This window comes from Drosophila montana, unplaced genomic scaffold (genome assembly GCF_035044405.1).
Source record: "Drosophila montana isolate Dmon_TW-CO22-7 unplaced genomic scaffold, ASM3504440v1 contig_402_1, whole genome shotgun sequence".
NCBI classification, from domain to species: Eukaryota; Metazoa; Arthropoda; class Insecta; order Diptera; family Drosophilidae; genus Drosophila; species Drosophila montana.
The window spans coordinates 1,379,661-1,399,203 of NW_026998739.1; the positions used below are offsets into that span (position 1 = coordinate 1,379,661).

The 19,543-nt window shown below is 35.2% G+C and overlaps 1 protein-coding gene and 1 long non-coding RNA gene across 2 annotated transcripts in view; one reads left to right on the forward strand and one right to left on the reverse strand.

Annotated features, from left to right (window-relative positions):
* Positions 1–19,543, reverse strand: part of LOC135438872 (uncharacterized) — a 145,765-nt gene that overhangs the window by 47,319 nt on the left and 78,903 nt on the right. The gene's annotated exons all lie outside the window — the stretch shown is intronic.
* On the forward strand, positions 1,094–6,210 carry Or30a (Odorant receptor 30a). The gene is made up of 7 exons (XM_064697469.1): positions 1,094–1,408; positions 3,699–3,837; positions 3,903–4,167; positions 4,224–4,323; positions 5,757–5,858; positions 5,919–6,026; positions 6,109–6,210. Exons 1-7 carry the CDS (start codon positions 1,094–1,096, stop codon positions 6,208–6,210), a joined length of 1,131 nt encoding a protein of 376 aa, XP_064553539.1.

Here is a 19,543-nt window from a genome sequence, read left to right on the forward strand (position 1 = left end):
TCACAAAAGACTTAAAAAATCATAGTATATTTGATCATATTTCTTCATAATTCAATAAAAAAAATTAATTATAAAAATGAGTAGCACTTGTATAGCACAGACAGACACATGCGACATGCAGATGCAATTTTCGTCTACAAACATAATTACATACACAATTAAGTCTATTATTCTCCGAAATTCTTCAGCTTAAATTGTATATTATTGAATTTTGTATTTCTCACTAGCTGACATGGAATGTTGCGTGAGCATCGATTGAAACCAAATCTGAATTACTCAATCCGCTAATACGCAAATAAAGAGAAATATATTGAATGAAATGGTTTGAGTTTTTGACTAATGTTAAAGCTTTGAATCGACAGAGAATATCTATAATTATGTAAGAAAACATTTCTGAAATAGACTCTATATTATCTAAGAATAAAAAAACTTGAGATTGTATATAAAGCCGTTGGTCAGCCTATAATGGATACAAAAACCTTTCAATTACACAATGATTAAATTCTAGAATTCGTTAATGCATCTGTATCTTCAACTTTTAATTGATCCGAAACAGAAAAGAAATTAATGCATTGTCCACGACTATCAATAAATCCATTAAATACAATTTTTAAAATTAATTTGACATTCCCAGAGCTATGCAAGTCATTTAAAGCAAGAGCCCATTGAAAATTTTAATAAAATATATCTATAATATCTACCTATAATTTTTACACTTACGTTTTAATTAGCCTGGACCTATGCCAAGTAATTAATGGTATCAAATTTGAATCGACACATAACTTTAAATTTGGTGAAAAGCTCTTACAAAAAATTGCTGTTAAAAGCAGGCAATTACAGTCCTTCTTAAGTAATAAAAATTGAGCTAGTGACAGTCACACAAAATGAAATGCTTCAGACCTTTAATTAGGCCCTGACAAGCCAATTAACACCCGCCTACACATCATATCCATAGCACAGCTAATAATTAGTCGCTAATAATGACACCACGCAATCACAGGAAACACAATCATGAAACCCAGCGTCAAGTATATAAAAGTAGCTTCAACGCCAGCCGCGTAGTTTCTAGCTCGAGGAGCGTCTTTGGCTTAACATGGACGATGTACAGACGATGTCCACCCCAGAGATGCCAATTTTTGGCCAAACGCTGCACCTGATGAAGTTCTGGTCATTACTATTCGTTCATAATTGGCGACGCTATGTGGCTCTGACGCCCTTTGCCCTCATCAATGTTACCCAATACGTGGACATCTACCTAAGCTCCGAATCCTTGGATTTTATCATTCGCAACGTCTATCTGGCGGTCCTCTTTACCAATACATTTATTCGGGGTGTTCAGCTGTGTGTGCACCGCAAGCGTTACGAGCGATTTCTGGAACTGCTCAAGGGCTACTATCTTCAGCTTCTGGTGAGTTTAATACGAATTAGAGTGAACAGTCGTTTTAACGTTGCCCTAGATTAAGTATATATATATATCACATACATATAGAACACATATATAAGCGGATTCAATTTCTTGCTAAATTGTTAAATTCGTTCAAAACGCCGCTTGCAAGCACATTAGTCGATTTACTTTACCCAAAGAGCCGTCTGGAATAAAATCAACATAAAAATTAAAATCAAAAATTCAGCATTACAAAGGAGCAGCAGCTGGCAAATTTTTTTTTGTTTTCGTTCCGCTTGCAACTAATTTTCAAGAATCTATATTAAAGGTTTCTTTTTATTTTATTTGATATAATTCATAAATTCGGTATATTTTTGATATTTGATATTTGATATTTGATTTTTTTATAAGGAGTTACATTTAAAATGATAGCTGACTCAGTTCACCCCTCATACGGACAGTTTCATCAGATTGTTTCTCTATGAACTCGATCAACTGTCCGGGATCGTTATTAAGGCTTGCCCAGTTAATTTTTGATCCCTGCAAATAGATCTTCAAATTTCGTTGTTCTGGTTTTTCAGTCTGCCAAGCTCGTGCGTCACGCACAAACATATCTGTTATCGATGAACAGTCTCGCAAATTCAAGGTATGCAAATGGGGTAACTTTTTTACAAGTTCCATTAGCTGTTCATTTGTGATGGAAGGCATTCCAATATGTAGCGACTCCAGTTTTTGTAGTTTCAGCAAGGCTTCTAGGGGCACTTCTTCACAGGATACACAAAGGGCCGTAAGGCTGGTAATGCCACAGATGCGTTCAACCTGATTTATGGGTATAGCTTTTCCCTTTATGGAAAGACTCTGCATTACTACTCCTGGTTTTCTTTCAAGAGCTTCCAAGAACTCCGTTCGCAGCGGGCCCGCAGTCCAAATGTACAGATGTTTAAGTTTGGTCAATCCGCAAACAATTTCGTATTTCACACCATTAGTAAGTTTTTTGCCATATTCGAAGCTTTCTAAATTTTTGCAATGATTAACAGGCAACTCGAAATCTTTCTTATAATCTTCTGTTAAATTATCTACAAGAAACAATGACCAATGAGCTCCCTGAAAATGTCCGGAATGATCGGGATTCGAAACGTTTTGAGGATTTTCCAACTCTTGTAGTTTATTGTCCACATAATTGCTGACACGGGGCGATGCATATACTATCACATAAGGGCCAATCTCTAGAAACACTTCATTCCTTGTTGTTAAGTCCAAATGTGTGGCAAAATAGTTTGGTGAAGATGTGTCGATCCATTTATAATGACAACTTGCGTACTGGTCGAAAAGCGTTTTATTGGTATAACTTTCCTTTGACAATTTTATTTGAGCCCGTATATCAAGATAAGAATACATTCGCTCCGACTCGTCATCGATTGGGGCTTGGACAACCTCGATATTCATTTCGTGTGCACTTATCAAAACCCAAAGGCATACTGAATGTTATCTACAGCAAAGCATGGCAAGTAAGCTTGACCGTAACAAGAGATCGAGAGATTGCTCTCTCTTAATATCTATTCGGTCTTATGCGTTGCGACAGAATGAGTTTTCACATTGAATAAGAGAGGGTGTAGAGTCATCTCACCAAAGACCCGTTGAGTAATAAACATACAGATATGAAAGTCACTCTGAGCTTGAGCAAAAGCAAAACAAAAACAAATTAAGCTCATTTACCATACGAAGCAACAACAAATCACTTGCAAAACAACGACAGTGCGCATGAAATCCCATTTTTTTTTCGTCGTCCGTCTTGATCACCATGATGTTTGTGACCGATGACAAGGACATAGGAAACTCGGTGCAAAGAAAAGGAACAAATCGATGTATGAACAACTTTTTTTGTTTAGCAAGATATCTTGACCAAACTCGGCATTTATTAGTTTTACTATACTCCCCGTATATATACAAAATCCTATCATCATCGGACTACTATATCATATAGCTTCCATAGAAACGATCGGTCGAAAATTAGGTTTTTGTATGGCAAAATATCCCCTACGACAGCTATATGATATAGTAGTCCGATCAGCTGATTCCGACATGTGTACAGAAAAACGGACGGATCAAATTAGTTCAAAAATGAGCTTATGTTTGCCAAAATATTTTGTTTTCCACAATATTTTTATCGCACTCAGCATTTATGAGCTTTACTATTCGCACACGTCTGCAAAACCATAAATGTTCGGCGTGTCGAAGAGTCCTGATTTTCTCGATTTTAACTATAAATTATTGATACCTTTGTCGTTGCCTTAAAAATTAAATCTTATTTCAGAACAGCTCGGATCTGCATATTGGTCGGTTGGTGGCTGACGCCACGCGACTTTCTCAATACATTGGCCGCATTAATTTGCTAATGGGAACCTGCACCTGTGTTGGTTTTGTGACCTATCCCATTTTTGGCTCGGAGCGTGGTAGGCGAACTGCACAATCTCGATGTAATTTCTGTGCACATTGGTAATTGTATTTGTATTTGCAGTTCTGCCCTATGGCATGTATGTGCCTGGTATTGACAAATACGCCAGCCCCTACTATGAGGTCTTCTTTGTGGTGCAGGTCATCATGGCGCCTATGGGCTGCTGCATGTACATACCCTACACCAATCTGGTGGTTACCTTCACACTGTTTGCTATACTCATGTGCCGAGTGCTCCAGCACAAGCTGCGCACCTTACAGCAACTGCGAGGCATACAAGTGCGTCACGAAATTATATGGTGCATACGTTATCAGGTCAAGTTGGCAGGGTGAGCTATTTACCTACAATTTACCCATGAACTAACTACTCAAGTCTCCCATACAGACTAGTGGATGCCATAAATGAACTGACGACCAATTTGCATTTGTTAGAGTTTCTGTGCTTCGGCGCGATGCTTTGTGTGTTGCTCTTCTCGTTGATCATTGTAAGTTTCAAACTTAAAAATTAATATTTTCATTATAATTAATATGATTTTATTATTTGTAATTTAATTATTATTATTTTTATTATTATTATTGTTTATGTTTAATTATTCAATTATTTTTTATTTTTTTAAATTGATCGATATAGATAAGAACACAAAATAAAAACCTCAAGTTAAAAGCGATAAAAATTACTATCTGAAAAAAGGACCTATGCAAAGTTTAAAGACAAGAGATACATTTAAGAGTGAGAAAACAAAGAAACAAACAAATGGATAAATGGACATAGCTATATCAACTCGGCTGTTGATGCTGACCATATAATTTATGTGATCGGCGATGTCATCTTCTATGAGTTACACAATTCGTGACAATATTATAATACCCTCCAGAAGGCTATAGTACAAGCAGTATAGCTTCTATATTTGGGCACACTCTGAACAAGCCTCACGGTTCGCGTTTTGGCATTCATCAGATACACTTTTCGCACGAAAAGAAATCTGCATTTAAATCACCTTCATTTTTTGGCCGCGTGCTGTGTTTATAAATGCAGTTATTATCCAAAAATGTATTAATTTTTCTTTTATATATGGATACATATCAAGCCTTTTATTTTTGGCGCTTCGGAACGAGGCAATTCGAATTCAATTCATTGATCATTCACTTTTCTGTGAATGCCTTTTGAAAATTTAAGGCATATAATACACATCCGGCGAAATGAGGAATTCTTTCTGCTTGTTTTGTTCTTTGTTTTTTGTTCTTTTTTCTTTGTTTTTTTTTTTTGTTAAATATTCTGAACGCACTGTAAATGGATTAAAAAGAGTAGAATAGTTTTGTGCCCATAATCAGCATCAACAACCAAATCGCTCAAGCCATGACGATTAGTTTATCTGGGCTCAGATTAGTTGCTATCTTCATGAAACCTTGTCTATGTTCTTCTTTTTGTCGCAGTCAGTGCAGATATCGGAACTGGCCGCATTGGGAGACTATAACATATAGCAGTGATAGGAACGATAGTTCGAAGACTAAGTTCGCTCAAAACGCTCTTTACATATAGGCAAAACCCTATTAACGTCGGATCTTTATATCGAATAGCTCAAATAGGACCGAGAGGTCGAAAAGTAGGTTCCCAAAGGAAAAACGTGTTGCTTATTAAGATTAGCCTGTCGTTTTTTTTCCGACTCGGAGTCAAATTAAGAAAAATTAGTTTGTCTGTTTTATTTTATCAACTAAAATGTCATTTGTGACTGACTGTTTAAGGTAGATCGAGCAAAAATAAAAACATCTGAAAGTTGAAGAAGGTTATGCCTAGAAAGTACACGCTAGTAACTATTTTCCCATCTTTATTATGATTACTCGGAAAAATCAAATTTTTAAGTGATTGCTACGTTTAGTCGGTATAATTCGTAATATTTTCCATTTTCTTTTTACATAGGCACAAACTATTGCCCAGACTATTATAGTCATTTTCTATATGGTCATGATATTTGCCAACAGCGTTGTGCTCTATTACGTGGCCAATGAGCTTTATTTTCAGGTGGGTCCACATAAAATATATTCTACCGACAAGTTGAAAATTTAAATGTCATTTCTTTAGAGTTTCTATACATCTATTGCCGCGTATGAAAGTAATTGGATAGATTTGGATATTGAGACGCAGAAAATTTTAAAGTTTCTAATCATGCGCTCGCAAAAGCCACTGGCGGTAAGAAAACCTTGAAGTTCCTATAACATTTCGATATTTACTTATATATATGTAAATGATTCATATCTGGATATCTCTTTAGATACTCGTTGGCGGTGCTTATCCAATGAACCTGAAGATGCTGCAATCGCTGCTGAACTTCATTTATTCCGTTTTCACGTTGCTGCGACGCGTCTATGGCTGAGTTGTTTTTAAAGTTAGACCACATTTATCCTTTGTAGCTCGGACAATTGTAAAATTGATTGCATTTAGCTTTTGGGCCAATAAACGTTATCCGCAATTCGATTGGCCAATGCATCCGGAATTGCATTTTAACGTTTTAGAGCCAAAAATGGTACAAAAGCCAGAGAAAATAAACTATAATAAAAATGCGTCTGGGCTGGTCCATTGTCTCCCTCCACGTTAGCACCCAGGGAGCTGGGCACTGAGTACTGGCCAGGGCTTTCTTTTGTTGTGTTGGCCCTGTTGGCTATGCCCGGCACGTGCCACTTAGATAACTTCTATTTAAGCAAATATAAATCTAAAGTGTGTTAAATTAGATTAAAATGTTCTCGTAAAGTAAAAGCTGTGGCAGCAGCAGGTAAGGCATGGGAGCGTCCAGTCTCATGTTGTTTTTCGTATTGCTTACAAATTTAACACAATGTTTCGAAATTGTCTCCTTGCCATTCAGTTAAATAATGTGGAAATTGGAAGCTGAGCTGTTTACAAGTGTGTACACACTTATATTCCGAACGGGAATATTGAGCAGTTTGTGTACATAAACTTTTTGCATAGCCTTAAGCTAAACCACAGTAAATTTAATTGCCAAACTGCTTTTTGTGATATGTATATGTTCTTCTTGGGCTTAGAAAAGCCACAAGCTATGGATGCAGTTTATATGAAAATTATTTGTGGTTTGCTTTGTCAGGCTCTGTTTATTGAAAGTTATTCTTCGTTTTAATTTGCCTTGAGAAGCCATAAATAAAAGAAGCTGCCTGTTATAAATTTATTTAACAACCATAAATCGACTTAGTCGGTAGCTTAACCAAAGTGCAAAGCTTATGAGTTTTTTCCAGCTAACGACAAGTTCTTAGTATACTTAATTTCAATAAAAAATTCAGAATTTGTCCATTTTCTTTGGAGGCCTGATTAAAATAGAAAAATTACAATAATGTAAATAGAGTAATGATTGTTATAAATTGTAATGACAATGATAATAATAACGATGATAAATATATATAATAAAATTAAAATAAAAAAAAATTATTGAAATAATAATAAAAATAATAATAATAGAAATAATATTAATAAAAATAATAATAATCAAAATAATAGAAAAAATAATAATAATAATAATAAAAATAATAATAGTACAAATTATAATGGTAAAAATAATAATAATAAATAATAATAATAAATAATGATAACAAGAATTATATTAATAATAATAGTAAACATATTAGCGCTATAGTTTTATGTTCTATTATAGTTACTTTTGATTTAGTTCAATCTAAGTATCTGTTGATACTACTTACTTTGTCAGCTCTCTAATGATTTTTCGAGATAATAATAATTAAAATAATAATAATAATAATAATAATAATAATAATAATAATAATAATAATAATAATAATAATAATAATAATAATAATAATAATAATAATAATAATAATAATTATAATAATAATAATAATAATAATAATAATACGAATAAGAATTATATAAACAGTAATAGTATGCATGTTAGCGCAATTGTTTAATTAATTATATTATTAAATAGTTATTACGTATATTCTTTGCTCTATTATATTCACATTTTATTAAATTTAATACACGACGCACTTTCTGTTGCTACTACTTTTTAAGCTCTTTAATTGCTTTGCAAGTTGTTCTTGACATTTATTTTTCAGCTCAGACTCCGCACATTATCGTTTCATTTTCCTAATCAGCATTAAGTTTCACTTCAGTTAAGACCCATGCCGCAGTCTCAGACATTTCGCACATTCAACGAGTCGTCAAATTGACTTTAATTCAAGAATTTTTTATATGCTCTACACACACACGCACGCACAGAAACATACATACACACACATGCGAGCTTCCTCTCTAAAGACCTACAAAAGGAATTGCTGCCTATGTCCCAGTCTGCTGCCTAATGGCATTCCATTGCTCGCTGCTGTCTGTTTCCCAGTTCTCTCCGCTTCCACCTTCTACAAACTAAGCAATGACTCGCCGTTTTACTGCATACTTTTCGGAGCCTGGCAGCAGCAGCAAAAACGCTGATGCGACAATTATAGTTATTGTCTGCCTAACCAACCGGGGAACCTCCTGCCATCCCATTTCCTCCCACTGCCGCTGACTGGTTTCGCGTACGTGAGACAGCACAAATACCTCCCAGCTGGCTGGCTGTGTGGCAAGTGGGCGTGGCAGCAGTTGCAGCCAGCTTCAATTTTAGAAGCAGCTTCTTTCATTGCTAATGTAAACATGTATTGTTGTTGCTTTGGTACCCTGTTCATTAGCAGCGGAAGAGTATAGGTTGCGTTGCGCTACAGAAAATCTTAACAACTTGTTGGGCTGTCAGTGTGGAGTTGACAACAATGTTAATAATATATTTATAGAAATATAACTTATCATAACAATTATAGACCAAGACTTTTTATTTAAAAAAGAAAAGGTTGTCAGAATAATGAAAATAGCATAGAACGGCAAAAAGCTTCTTTTTTTATAAATACCACTTGTATTCACTTAAGAAAATGCATTCTAATGATCGAAAAGAAATTTTCTATTTAGTCTAGCTTTGCTGCAGGGTATTCGAAAAGTACCAGGCATTATTATATATGGTTTTGTGTTATTGTTGCCGCTGTCTGTCAATGTCTTTGACGCCAAATTGACACATTTTGTAGTCGCCCCGTGGATCTGCTCAGCACTCCTTAAATAGTGTGCTAAAATGTGGTACGTGTTCCCTGTGTCGAGAGTTGGGGGGCGGTGGCGAAGTCTTATCTCGGTGGGTGGCTCAGCTGCTGCCAGGCAATGTTTAATTTCAATGGCAGGTGGTGGCATGAATCGTGAGGCCCTCGAGCTGGTAAAAGTTACCAAAGAAATTTATCAGAACGCAAATCCATTTTCAACACCTTGCCGCGGGCGTTATTCGCATGTCTGGGTGTGTGTGTGTGTGTGTGTGAGCAGGTTGCCCAAGTAGCTGGCCAGAAATCAAAACCAACTTTTGCCGCCTTCTGCCAAATGAGGTGAATTTGACGCCCTGGAAAGATAACCCTTGCTGCATCCTGCTGCCTGGTGTTTGGCTCCATTAGCTTTCATTGGCTGTGCGGCCACACCCCGTATTTTATGCCTATTTTATGCGCATCAGAACAAAATTGCGTACGTGTTGTAATTTTTAAAACATTTTTCTTGTACTATTTTTGGGGGGCTCTGTTGACATTTGATGTTCGCACGGACGGACTTGCCTTAATATGGCGTTGACCAAAATAAAAAGAAAAAAGTAAATAAACTTGTCAAATTTAGGTCAAGCGGTCAAGTGTTTTATGTCGTTGTTGGGCTTCTGTCAAGGGTCTTATGCTGTTTGCCTGCAGTGGCCCGCAGTTTTGTTTTATGTCCATAACAGGCAGGAGGGCTGAAGGGGGATGTTAGTATTTGTATTTGTGCGGGGTTGAAGCAGCTGTGTTTGGTTAAGAGCTAAAGGATTCGAGTGTCAATATTTGAAAGCTTTAGATACGATAGATTTGCTTAAGATTGTACAAGTGTTGTTTGAGGTATACATGAAAATGAGAACTTGAATTAAATATATTTAAGTAGCAAGCTCAAAACCACAGTCAATATCCTTCTGCCAATTCCACATAAAGCTCTAAAGCTCTCGCTGTTTCTTGTAAATATATATTGCCGTTCTATGAGATTCTCATTAATTTAATTAACCCACAAAAAGTCACTTGACAATAATTTAAACCATCAATAAAATATGGTTTTACATCACTGAGTTTCATCAATTTTCAACACTAGTCAAAAGCTTACACTTAAATCTTAACAGAAAGATTAAATGGGCCTTTTTTGAAATAAAGTGATCTCTGAGTTAACTTTTTATTTAGTTTTGGGTTAGTTCTAAATGAAATATGTATTTATATATATTATACAAGGGGCTACTCTGTTTAAATATAATAATATCAATAAATATTCTTTTCATATATGGTTGCTTCATAACACATATTTTCATCCTTTTACAAATCTTATAATTTGTAACCTTCATAACAATTTACATTGGCAGATTACGAAGCATTTACCAGTTGTGCACGACACACCCCTAAACAAGCCCGACAACCTACCCTTCCCCAGCTATTTCTGTTGCTGCCAAAAGAGCAAAAAAACAAAAAAAAACAGTTCAACAAAAACCAAAGTTCAAAAAAAGAAACATGGACGAGAAATATATAAAGGCAGGCTAAAAATATGGGCTTCTGGCCGTCCTGAGCCCACCCAAACTTGAATTATTATCACACTAGCCGTCGACATTGACCCAAAAAAAGGTTTGGCTGACAAATTTGTTGATTCTTGAATTTTTCCAAGAGGAAAGGTGGAAATGTGCAAAAGAAATTTCACATCGATTCGACGGCGCCTGCAAATGAAATTTGTGCCATGACCGGCTAAAAGAGTGGCCCATAAATAATTGAAGGAATTGCAATGGCAATTTGCCATGCATTTGTGTGTGCAATTGTAAAAGACCAGAGCGAGATTGCAGAAACCAAATTTAATTAACTAACAGGCAAACAACAAACAGATGCCGGTCTCGTACGTTGCGTATACGTAATGTATTTGCTTAGGCCAAGCAGCCTGATCAAATTGGCTAAGCCAAAGTTTCTGCTCTACTACAAATATAGAGTCTACATATATTGAGCTTAATTGCCAATGCCAATCAAAGATGTCGCCAAAATTATATGTTAAAATGCGCTTAATTTGCAGAATGCCAAAAGGCAGGCAGCAAAATGCCACGGGACGATAGGAGGTGCAGTAAATTTTGCACTTTTGGTTCTCAGCTCGTTTGGGAAACTGCCATTTATGCCAGGTCGGCATTGGCAGGCTTGCTGTCTGGCAACAAAATTGTTGTGCAAATCTGATTAAGGCTGCAGTTTGGGTAAGCGATTTATGAATGCCAATGAATGCGTTCCGGCCACAACGAATACTTGACTGTGAGTGCCAGGCAGCAAGTGCGTCTCTCTGTATCCTTTTCGTATTGCATAAGCCGCCTGCAGGCCAACTGCACTGGCAAATGCGGGCCAGAAGTCTGACAAACAATTGCAAGAGGCAGACAAAGAGTTCAGCAGATGAATGAAAACGAATAAAGAGCTGTGATAAGGACAACGTTTAATCCTTGTATGTGGCTAATACTTGTCACTTATAAGCACATTCTACTGCTTTCTAGCATATTTACACATTGTAAGCATGCTGAACTCTTGAAGTTAACAGCAAATGATAAAAAGAAGTATTACAATAACACTGTTAGAGAAATAAATAATAAATATGAGCTCAAAGATTTTTATGTATAAAGCTAACTATAATATAAGAAACCAAATTTAGCCCTTTTTAAAAAAAATTGTTGATTAATTATCAAATAATGAAAATCTTAGAAAAAACCTCACACAATTATAAAATTTATAGTTCTAACGCTATGTTCGAGTTTCTCAAAATGTCTATTTCAATAAAACTTCAAAGGTTTTAATTTGATTTCAACAATAATGTGAAAAATATATAAATACACAAGAAAAATTAATTGCTAGGGTGCCAAGGTTGATACCTTTGCGACATATTTTTCTATAACAAGCTAAACAAACAAGTCTTCAAAAAAAAAACCATACATATTAAATATATATGATCGCTCTTTTGGTCGCTTCCTTACATAGATGTCCCATCCAATATCCATATACGGCCTGCAGGAAAAATTACGACTTATGCAGTTTCATTAGAACAGAGGAATTTGTTAAAATGGAAAAATAAATACCTCTACTCATGGAGGTTGCTGACTCAAACCATATTTAACAGTTGTCTAAGCTCATTGAACTTAAATATATTTTTTTTAATGTAATAATGTTTTCATTTTAAACATTGACCACCAAAATTTATATGTTCACTTCCAATTTAAAACCATTTCTTATTCCATCTTCCATAGAAACTTCAAAACGTCTCCTTTGGGCTACTTTGCCACTTTTTGTATTATTCGAATTTGATTATCATGCGGTTATTCAACGTCTTTTCTTCTTTTGCTACTTTTAGCTGGCTGTACAACCGTTTCTACATCTTTTTATTATGCATTTCGTTCCATCACTTGTCCAACCAAATGTTCCCGTTGTCGTCTGTTGCCAGTCTGGCGGCTTTAACACTTTTTCGCTAGATATATATATATATTTTATTTTTTGTTTAGAGAAACGACTATTTGTATTGACGCTGTCGCTTCGCATTTGATGGGGGAATGTCCTGGCGGAGTCGGGCCTGTCCTGGCTGTTGTGTGTGCTTAGTCTCTGTGGGCTACACATTATCACCGTTACGGACCGTTCACAGCCGCCTCCTTGTTGCCAGCCTCTTCTTTTGGCTTTTTAACATTTCAATTCTAATTTAAATTTTATATTGTTAGCGGTTCCTCTGGCTCCTAGCGACTGAGGCTACGGCGAAGCACACAACTTTAACGATTTCTATCTCGGCCAAATATCATAAATATTTGCACAACTTTTGCGTGTTGACATTTTCCAGCTCTTTAGTCACGCTATTTTTACACGCTGGCAATTAGCTAATGTTTTCAACCTTGTATTTGCCTAAATATAAAACGAGGCGTCGCGAAGGTTAACAAAAAAGTTAAACCGTTTATTTTCATTCAAAAAATTTGAAATATATGAAGATTTCAGTTTAAAATATTATTTTCATTGGAGATAAAATCGAAAAATGTACTGAGCACAAAAATTACATTACTGTTAAATTTTTTATAACCAGGAAAAAATATGGTTGTTAACAAGAGTAACGAAAATAAAAATAAAAAATTAGTATGCCCTTTTTTCAATATATACAGGACTTCATTTTTATATTTATATAAATTTATCTTCTCGAAATCAACATTTTTGTATTGCTGCTAAAAATATATACAATTGTGTGAGCTACTTTTAGTATGCTGTTAATTAACATACTTGACACTAACCAAATTTTACAGAAAAAAAATAAAAATATATTATACCTTTATTTACCCGAAATGAGATAATTTTACTCGAAATGAGATAATTTTTATTGCTGCTAAGAAAACGTACAGTTGTGCCAGCTACTGTTAGTGCACTGTTAATTAACATGCTTACAACTGACAATGCTGTCATCTTGATTTTATCTATGCTTTGTACTGCTTTTTGGCTTTGTGCCCCTAAACTTTTAAAATTATCTAGTGTTTGTTGTGGCTGTCAGTTGAAATTGTTGTTTCTGTTGTTTTGTTTATTATTATTGTCTGGCTGCCACTGTCACATGTCAAGTGTCAGTTTTGTCGTTGTATTCAGGTTCGAGTCACAGCTGCGGGAAACTATTTTGCATTATTTGCACTTGCTGCAACCGAAAAGCAGAGCTCCACCACCAGCCCTGCTTATGATAATTTATTGTATATATATACAAATATATATAAATAAAATATGCATATTCTTGTATATACTTAAGTACAGCTTGATTTACATGGCAAAGATGAAGAGCAGAAAGTCAGCAGCGCGTTATGAACTTTTGGCAGCTGGCAAAAAGATTGAAAAGTTTTCACAGTCAACGAATTCAGGGGTTGGGAATTGAGCATAGACAACAGGGGCTGTAATGGGTTAAGCACCATGAACAAAGCAGCAGCAATAGTTAGATGAGATGAATTATGCTTAATGCAGTGTAACCTGATATTTAATGGGAAAGCTTGCAGAGTACAAAATTTTATTTGTGTACAAAATCGTAGCCGTTATTTATGTAGAGAGCATCAATGGGCAACATAAGTGTAGTTCATCTTCAGTACATTTTTATTACAATATTATGTTATTATTATTACAATATAATATAAATATTAATGAAAAATAATATTAATATTAATCATATATATCATTACATTGTAAAATATACAATATTATTGTAAAAGATTTAAAAGATTTCTTTGCAGGTTATTTTGGTTACTTTTACCACTGAATATTTTTAATAAATGCTTGAACATAGCTCCTAAGCATTTATTAAATCATTTCACAGTTGCCACATAAGTTTGACCTTTTGATAACAATCATTTTTTGTTTTTTAGTATGATAATGGTTTTTATTATGACTCACTACATGTTAACATTATTCAACTACTTTTTTTTGTCTTCCTATACAAATTGATTAATTTTTAATCACTAGATTTTATGCTGGCATCAATTCGATTTATTTTATTTTTAGAATTTCTTTCAAACTGTTTTTCCATATCAAATGAATATGGCAACCTAATGTTTTGGTCAATTTATAACATTTCCAACATTGTTACCAACAAAGTTTTGCTTTTATCTTTGGCACGCATTGTTTATGTATATCACATTAAAGGCAGCTGCTTTGTCCGGGATGGGCGAACGCGCTTTGTAGAGTGACAGCAATGGAATTTCAATTTTGGCCAGGAACTTTCTAATAGGCAAGCGAAACATTTTGCTACACTTTGCGCTAAATTCAATAAGTGCAAACTTTTCACTTGTTCGGCTTTTGTGCGGGCAACAAAGCCTCTGATTAGCCGGTGACTCCCCATGGGCCCCGGCAAAGGCGTGTCGTACAAGTGACAAGTGAATAATGCCCAAGTGTGGGACACATCTACAGCTCCATTGTAATCACATTTGGCCAAAATGGCAGCTCAATAAACGCCAACAAAGGCGAAAGTTTACAATTCAATTAGATTTAATTTCGGGAAGACAACTTCCGGTGCAGAAACTTTTCGATTGCTTAACTCCAGCTGCCAGCTAGCTGCATAATTAACTGGCAGGTTGCTTAAAGTTAGACTTTAACTTTAAAAAGTTGCAATTTTTTATTTATTTCGGTGGCGTCAAATGTCAAGTGAGAGCGGCCGACATTTAATGCGCAAAAATTGCAAAACTTTTCTCATATAAAACGCATATTAAATCATTTTTATGGCAGACTTCGCCGAGCTCCAACGCAAATTTTCCGCCTCATGCATTTTCTTTGCTGTTAGTTTCTTTAACGCGAAAGCGACGCCATAAAGAAAAATGTTTTCACCTGTTTACATACTTTTGGTGTTTTCTTTTAGCATTTGCTCTTTATATATTTTTTTCATTATTACAGTGCCTTGTTTTATGCACCATTTGTGTGAGCTTAAAATATGCGTTAGACATTGAGTTTTCAGTTTTTACTGCAGTTTGCACGCTGCGTATGAGTGATATTTTGGAACATTCGTCTCTTTATAGTTATTATAGAGTATATAATATATTTTACAGCATTACTGTGTTTATGTGCACTTCTTGGCCATATTTGCAGTTAAATTCTGTGTTTAAATATTTTTATTTCAGTTTTATTTTTATTATTTGTTTTGCTTTTGCTGTGAATGAAAATGGAGCTAGAATAACTAGGGAAAACAATAAACATGTTTATTATTCTTACTTTTTTGACATTTATCATAGTCCTTCTTATGCATACATTTGGTTTTCGAGCGTTTTAAGACTTTCACGTTTAAAAACGATTCTCAATTGAGTCCATACATCAAAAGACAAAACAAGTAAGAGGTTCTAGTCGGGAGCTCCTGACTAAGGGATACCCTGAACCCTCTTATTCCAACACCAAATGCAGTTCGCGCTAGGGCAGGGTTCGAACTCGTAACTGGCCGCGCTACCTTCCGCCGCCTCTACCCAATAGCCACTCCAATAATTAATTCTTAATGAAAAAAAAGCGAATTATAATAGCAGCACAGAAAACAATACAATACTTGGAGATACGGTCTTCAGGTTTGGGGCATTGCATCTCGGACAAATCGAAGACGGATTCAGACACTCCAAAACTTGGCCTTGCGCCGAATTACGGGTGCTGACTGGTACGTCAGAAATTCTACCTTGCACAGAGACCTCAAAATGGAGACCATAGACAGCCAAGTCGGAGCATTCGCCAACCGGTACAGCGAACGCTTGCAGCGACACTGCAGCCGGGTAGCAAGAGACCTCGCTGGGAGGTGTGTAGTCAGGAGGCTCAAGAGAAGATCGTTCAAGGACCTCCTCCAACCACGACATAGGAGACGCCCCAGAGTCCCCCGACTACCTACGTGACGATGCAGCCTTACTCAAAAAGCCGCCTTTGACGTTTGTCCACGATAAAGCCTGACGACCCAACCAGGCTTGGCGTAATATCACCTAAGCCAACTGTGTTGTAATAAAAATTTATGCTATTTTTGATTCAATACAATAAACAAACAAAAAAAAAAAAAAAAAAATACAATCGCAATTGCAATGCTGTTGAAAGAATTCAAAAACGACGCGCATGAATGTGTGTGTGTACATGTATACAGAAATTCTGGGAATTTCCGCTTGCTGCCGCTAATAGGAGAAAAGCCAAAACACGTTTTCTTTAATCATATCTGTATTTCTTAACCGATCTTGATGAAATTCTACGTCTTATTGTACTATAAAATATTCGTGTATTCTTGAAATGACAATTGCATTTCAAATGACGCTTATATTGATGGGCAGCATAAATTGGTTTATTTACTTGATTTATAGCTATAAGGTAGTAGCGGGGAGGTGGTGATAGCTATAAAATGAAAGATACTTGATATATATATATATATATACTATTTTAGAAGCTGCATGTCAAGTTTGGTGACTCTAGCTTTTATAACTTACCAAAATTACTCAAAAAAACAGGATTTCGATATCGATTTTTATCGATTACTTGGAACCGGCGCAAGTTATCGATTATCGGAAACAATCTCGATTTGCGCATGGACTAGGAGGACCTACAGCTAAATTTCAAGTCTCTAGCTCTTATAGGTTCTGAAATCCTTGCGTTCATACATACGGACGGACAGACAGACGGACGGACGGGCAGACAGACGGACATGGCTAAATCGACTCGGCTGTTGATGCTGATCAAGAATGTATATACTTTATGGGGTCGGAGATGCTTCCTTCTGCCTGTTACATACATTTGCACAAATACATTATACCCTTTTTACCCATTTTCAATGGGTTCAGGGTATAAAAATGTAAAGATAATTCAAACCGAAAAATAAATATTCGCATTTTCCATCCAAGAGTTTATAAACAGAACTGGGAATGAAACAACTTTAAACATAATTTATAAAATTTAAATTTTCTTTTAAAAACAAAATTGAGTACAAAACTGTTCGTTGCTTTAGCAAAATTATAGAAAAAAATTAAAAAATTTCTAAGCATCGGCTTGCATATATGCAATAAAATAAAAAATGTGCAGTTAGATTCCCTAAGGGCTACGATATCAGCATTGCACATATGCATTTTTTAATAATATTATCGGGCAGAGAGCTGCTGCGAATATGTTATGCCAGTCGTTGGCTTAGTTCTAATTTGACTGTGAAACCTGAAATATAAGCGAATATAAAATGTGGTTAAAAATAATTCAATTTTGTTGCATATGTTTTGTAGTCGATAAAGCTAATGCGGGTTTCACTTCAATAACAGTCTACACAAGTTATTGTTTCGCATATCGGTTGATATTTAACCGCGAATGCCCGCTACAAAATCAATTTGATGGTGGAGTTAGTTTGTGTGAGCTAAATTTAATGGGCGCCACTCTCGGATTTAAGTGCTCCTGTCCATTATACTATTTGACTGAATTTGAGGGTACTTGTTATGTGGATAAAGAAGCTATCAGTACGTTTTATTGTTTTGCAGAAAAACAAAGATATATACAAAACGCACTGCATTGCGAAGTATTTAAAAAATCCGAAATAATTTTAAGGAATTGCAATAATACACATGTTAATTCAATGCGTATAAAGACATTTAATAATAACGACTTACGCACCACTCCGAATTTGCCAAACTTGAGGCACCTACGTTGGCAAACGCATGCGGGATGTCAGAGTTTTAATGATAAATTGAAAAGTTACAAATATCTGGAAGTTGAAGAATCCTCGAATGCAAACATGTGTGAACTTTATAATTTCACCAATGTACCACAAGTTAGAGAACTGCATATATTGATTTACAAACCTGTCAGTTTGAGACGATCTAAATATAAATTGAATACATTTATTTTAAGTAAAATGTTTTTAAGACGCATGCCCAAATTGGAACTATTTCAAGTGAATGCTTTTCAATATTATTATGATGAAATCGGCTTGGATATTCATAAAGAAATGTTTGAAGGCCTGAGCAATTTATCAAAAATTATATTCGCAAACTTTCAAGTTTATGGCCTTACTCCAGACCATTTTAAAGATTTAATTAACTTAAAATCTTTGCATCTGAGAGAGATAAGCATAGATCAGTTTGAGTGGCTCAGGTATGTTTATTAATGTTTGCTTATAACAATGAATGAGAATATGGGATTAAGATGTTTTTTTTTCGATAACATATCTTTTCAGTTCTAAAACATTACAAAATAATTTGGAATATTTGGAAATTACAAATTCTACAAGCAAAAAAGAGGATTTATCTGGAATGCAATATCTTCAAAAATATTCAAAATTAGGCATAATTGATATTATATCTGAAAGTACAAACTTCGACTGGATTTATAAATACAATACAACTGCCTTTATTTGTACTCAACTCTCAAGTGATTGTATTTTCAAAAGAGACATTAGTAACAAAACCTGTCCCTTTGGCTGTATATGCACTTTGGATCGCATAAAAATGCGATTTAAAATAGATTGCGCTTCTATTGAGCCACTTGGACTAATTCCAGATTTACCTATCCCAATAATTGGTAATGCATCATTGTACTTCAATAACAAAATCCTGACTGAATTGCCAAACTCAACGTTATATGGATATGCCAATCTTCGAGAGCTGCATGTGGCCAATAACAGAATCGCAAATTTAACAGTGGCCCAACTGCCATCTAATTTAACCTATTTGGATGTAAGCAACAATAGTTTGAAAACTCTTGATAAGCAAGTGCTCGAGTTTCTCTCCAGGAGATCAGGTACAATACGACTTAGACTTTCAGGCAATTCATGGATATGCAATTGCGATGCTGAGCCGTTGGTGTCGTTTGTTGCCAATTTCTCTTATCTGATTGAGGATCGTGAAAATATTAAATGCAATGAAATACATTTTGGAAAGATGTTATATTTAAAAAGAAGAGATATTTGCGGATTTTCTAAAATGAAGCTTATTTTTGCTAGTCTTTTGGGATTCGCAATTATAATAATTATAATCACATATTTCTACTTTAAGAAATCCATTATTATATGTCTTTATGAAAGAAATCTTTGCGTAAGCTGCATTTCCCGTCCGGAACCCGAAAATAGTACACCGTTAGAAATTGACGCATTTCTTGCATTTTCTCACAAGGACTTGGAACTAGTCGGAGAATACGTTG

Bases quoted from the DNA above. Each gene is read 5' to 3' on its own strand.
- Or30a (XM_064697469.1), top strand. From the start codon at position 1,094: ATGGACGATGTACAGACGATGTCCACCCCAGAGATGCCAATTTTTGGC. The intron at 4,324-5,756 runs GTAAGTTTCAAA...CTTTTTACATAG, and splicing joins TGCTCTTCTCGTTGATCATT to GCACAAACTATTGCCCAGAC. The intron at 6,027-6,108 runs GTAAGAAAACCT...ATATCTCTTTAG, and splicing joins GCTCGCAAAAGCCACTGGCG to ATACTCGTTGGCGGTGCTTA.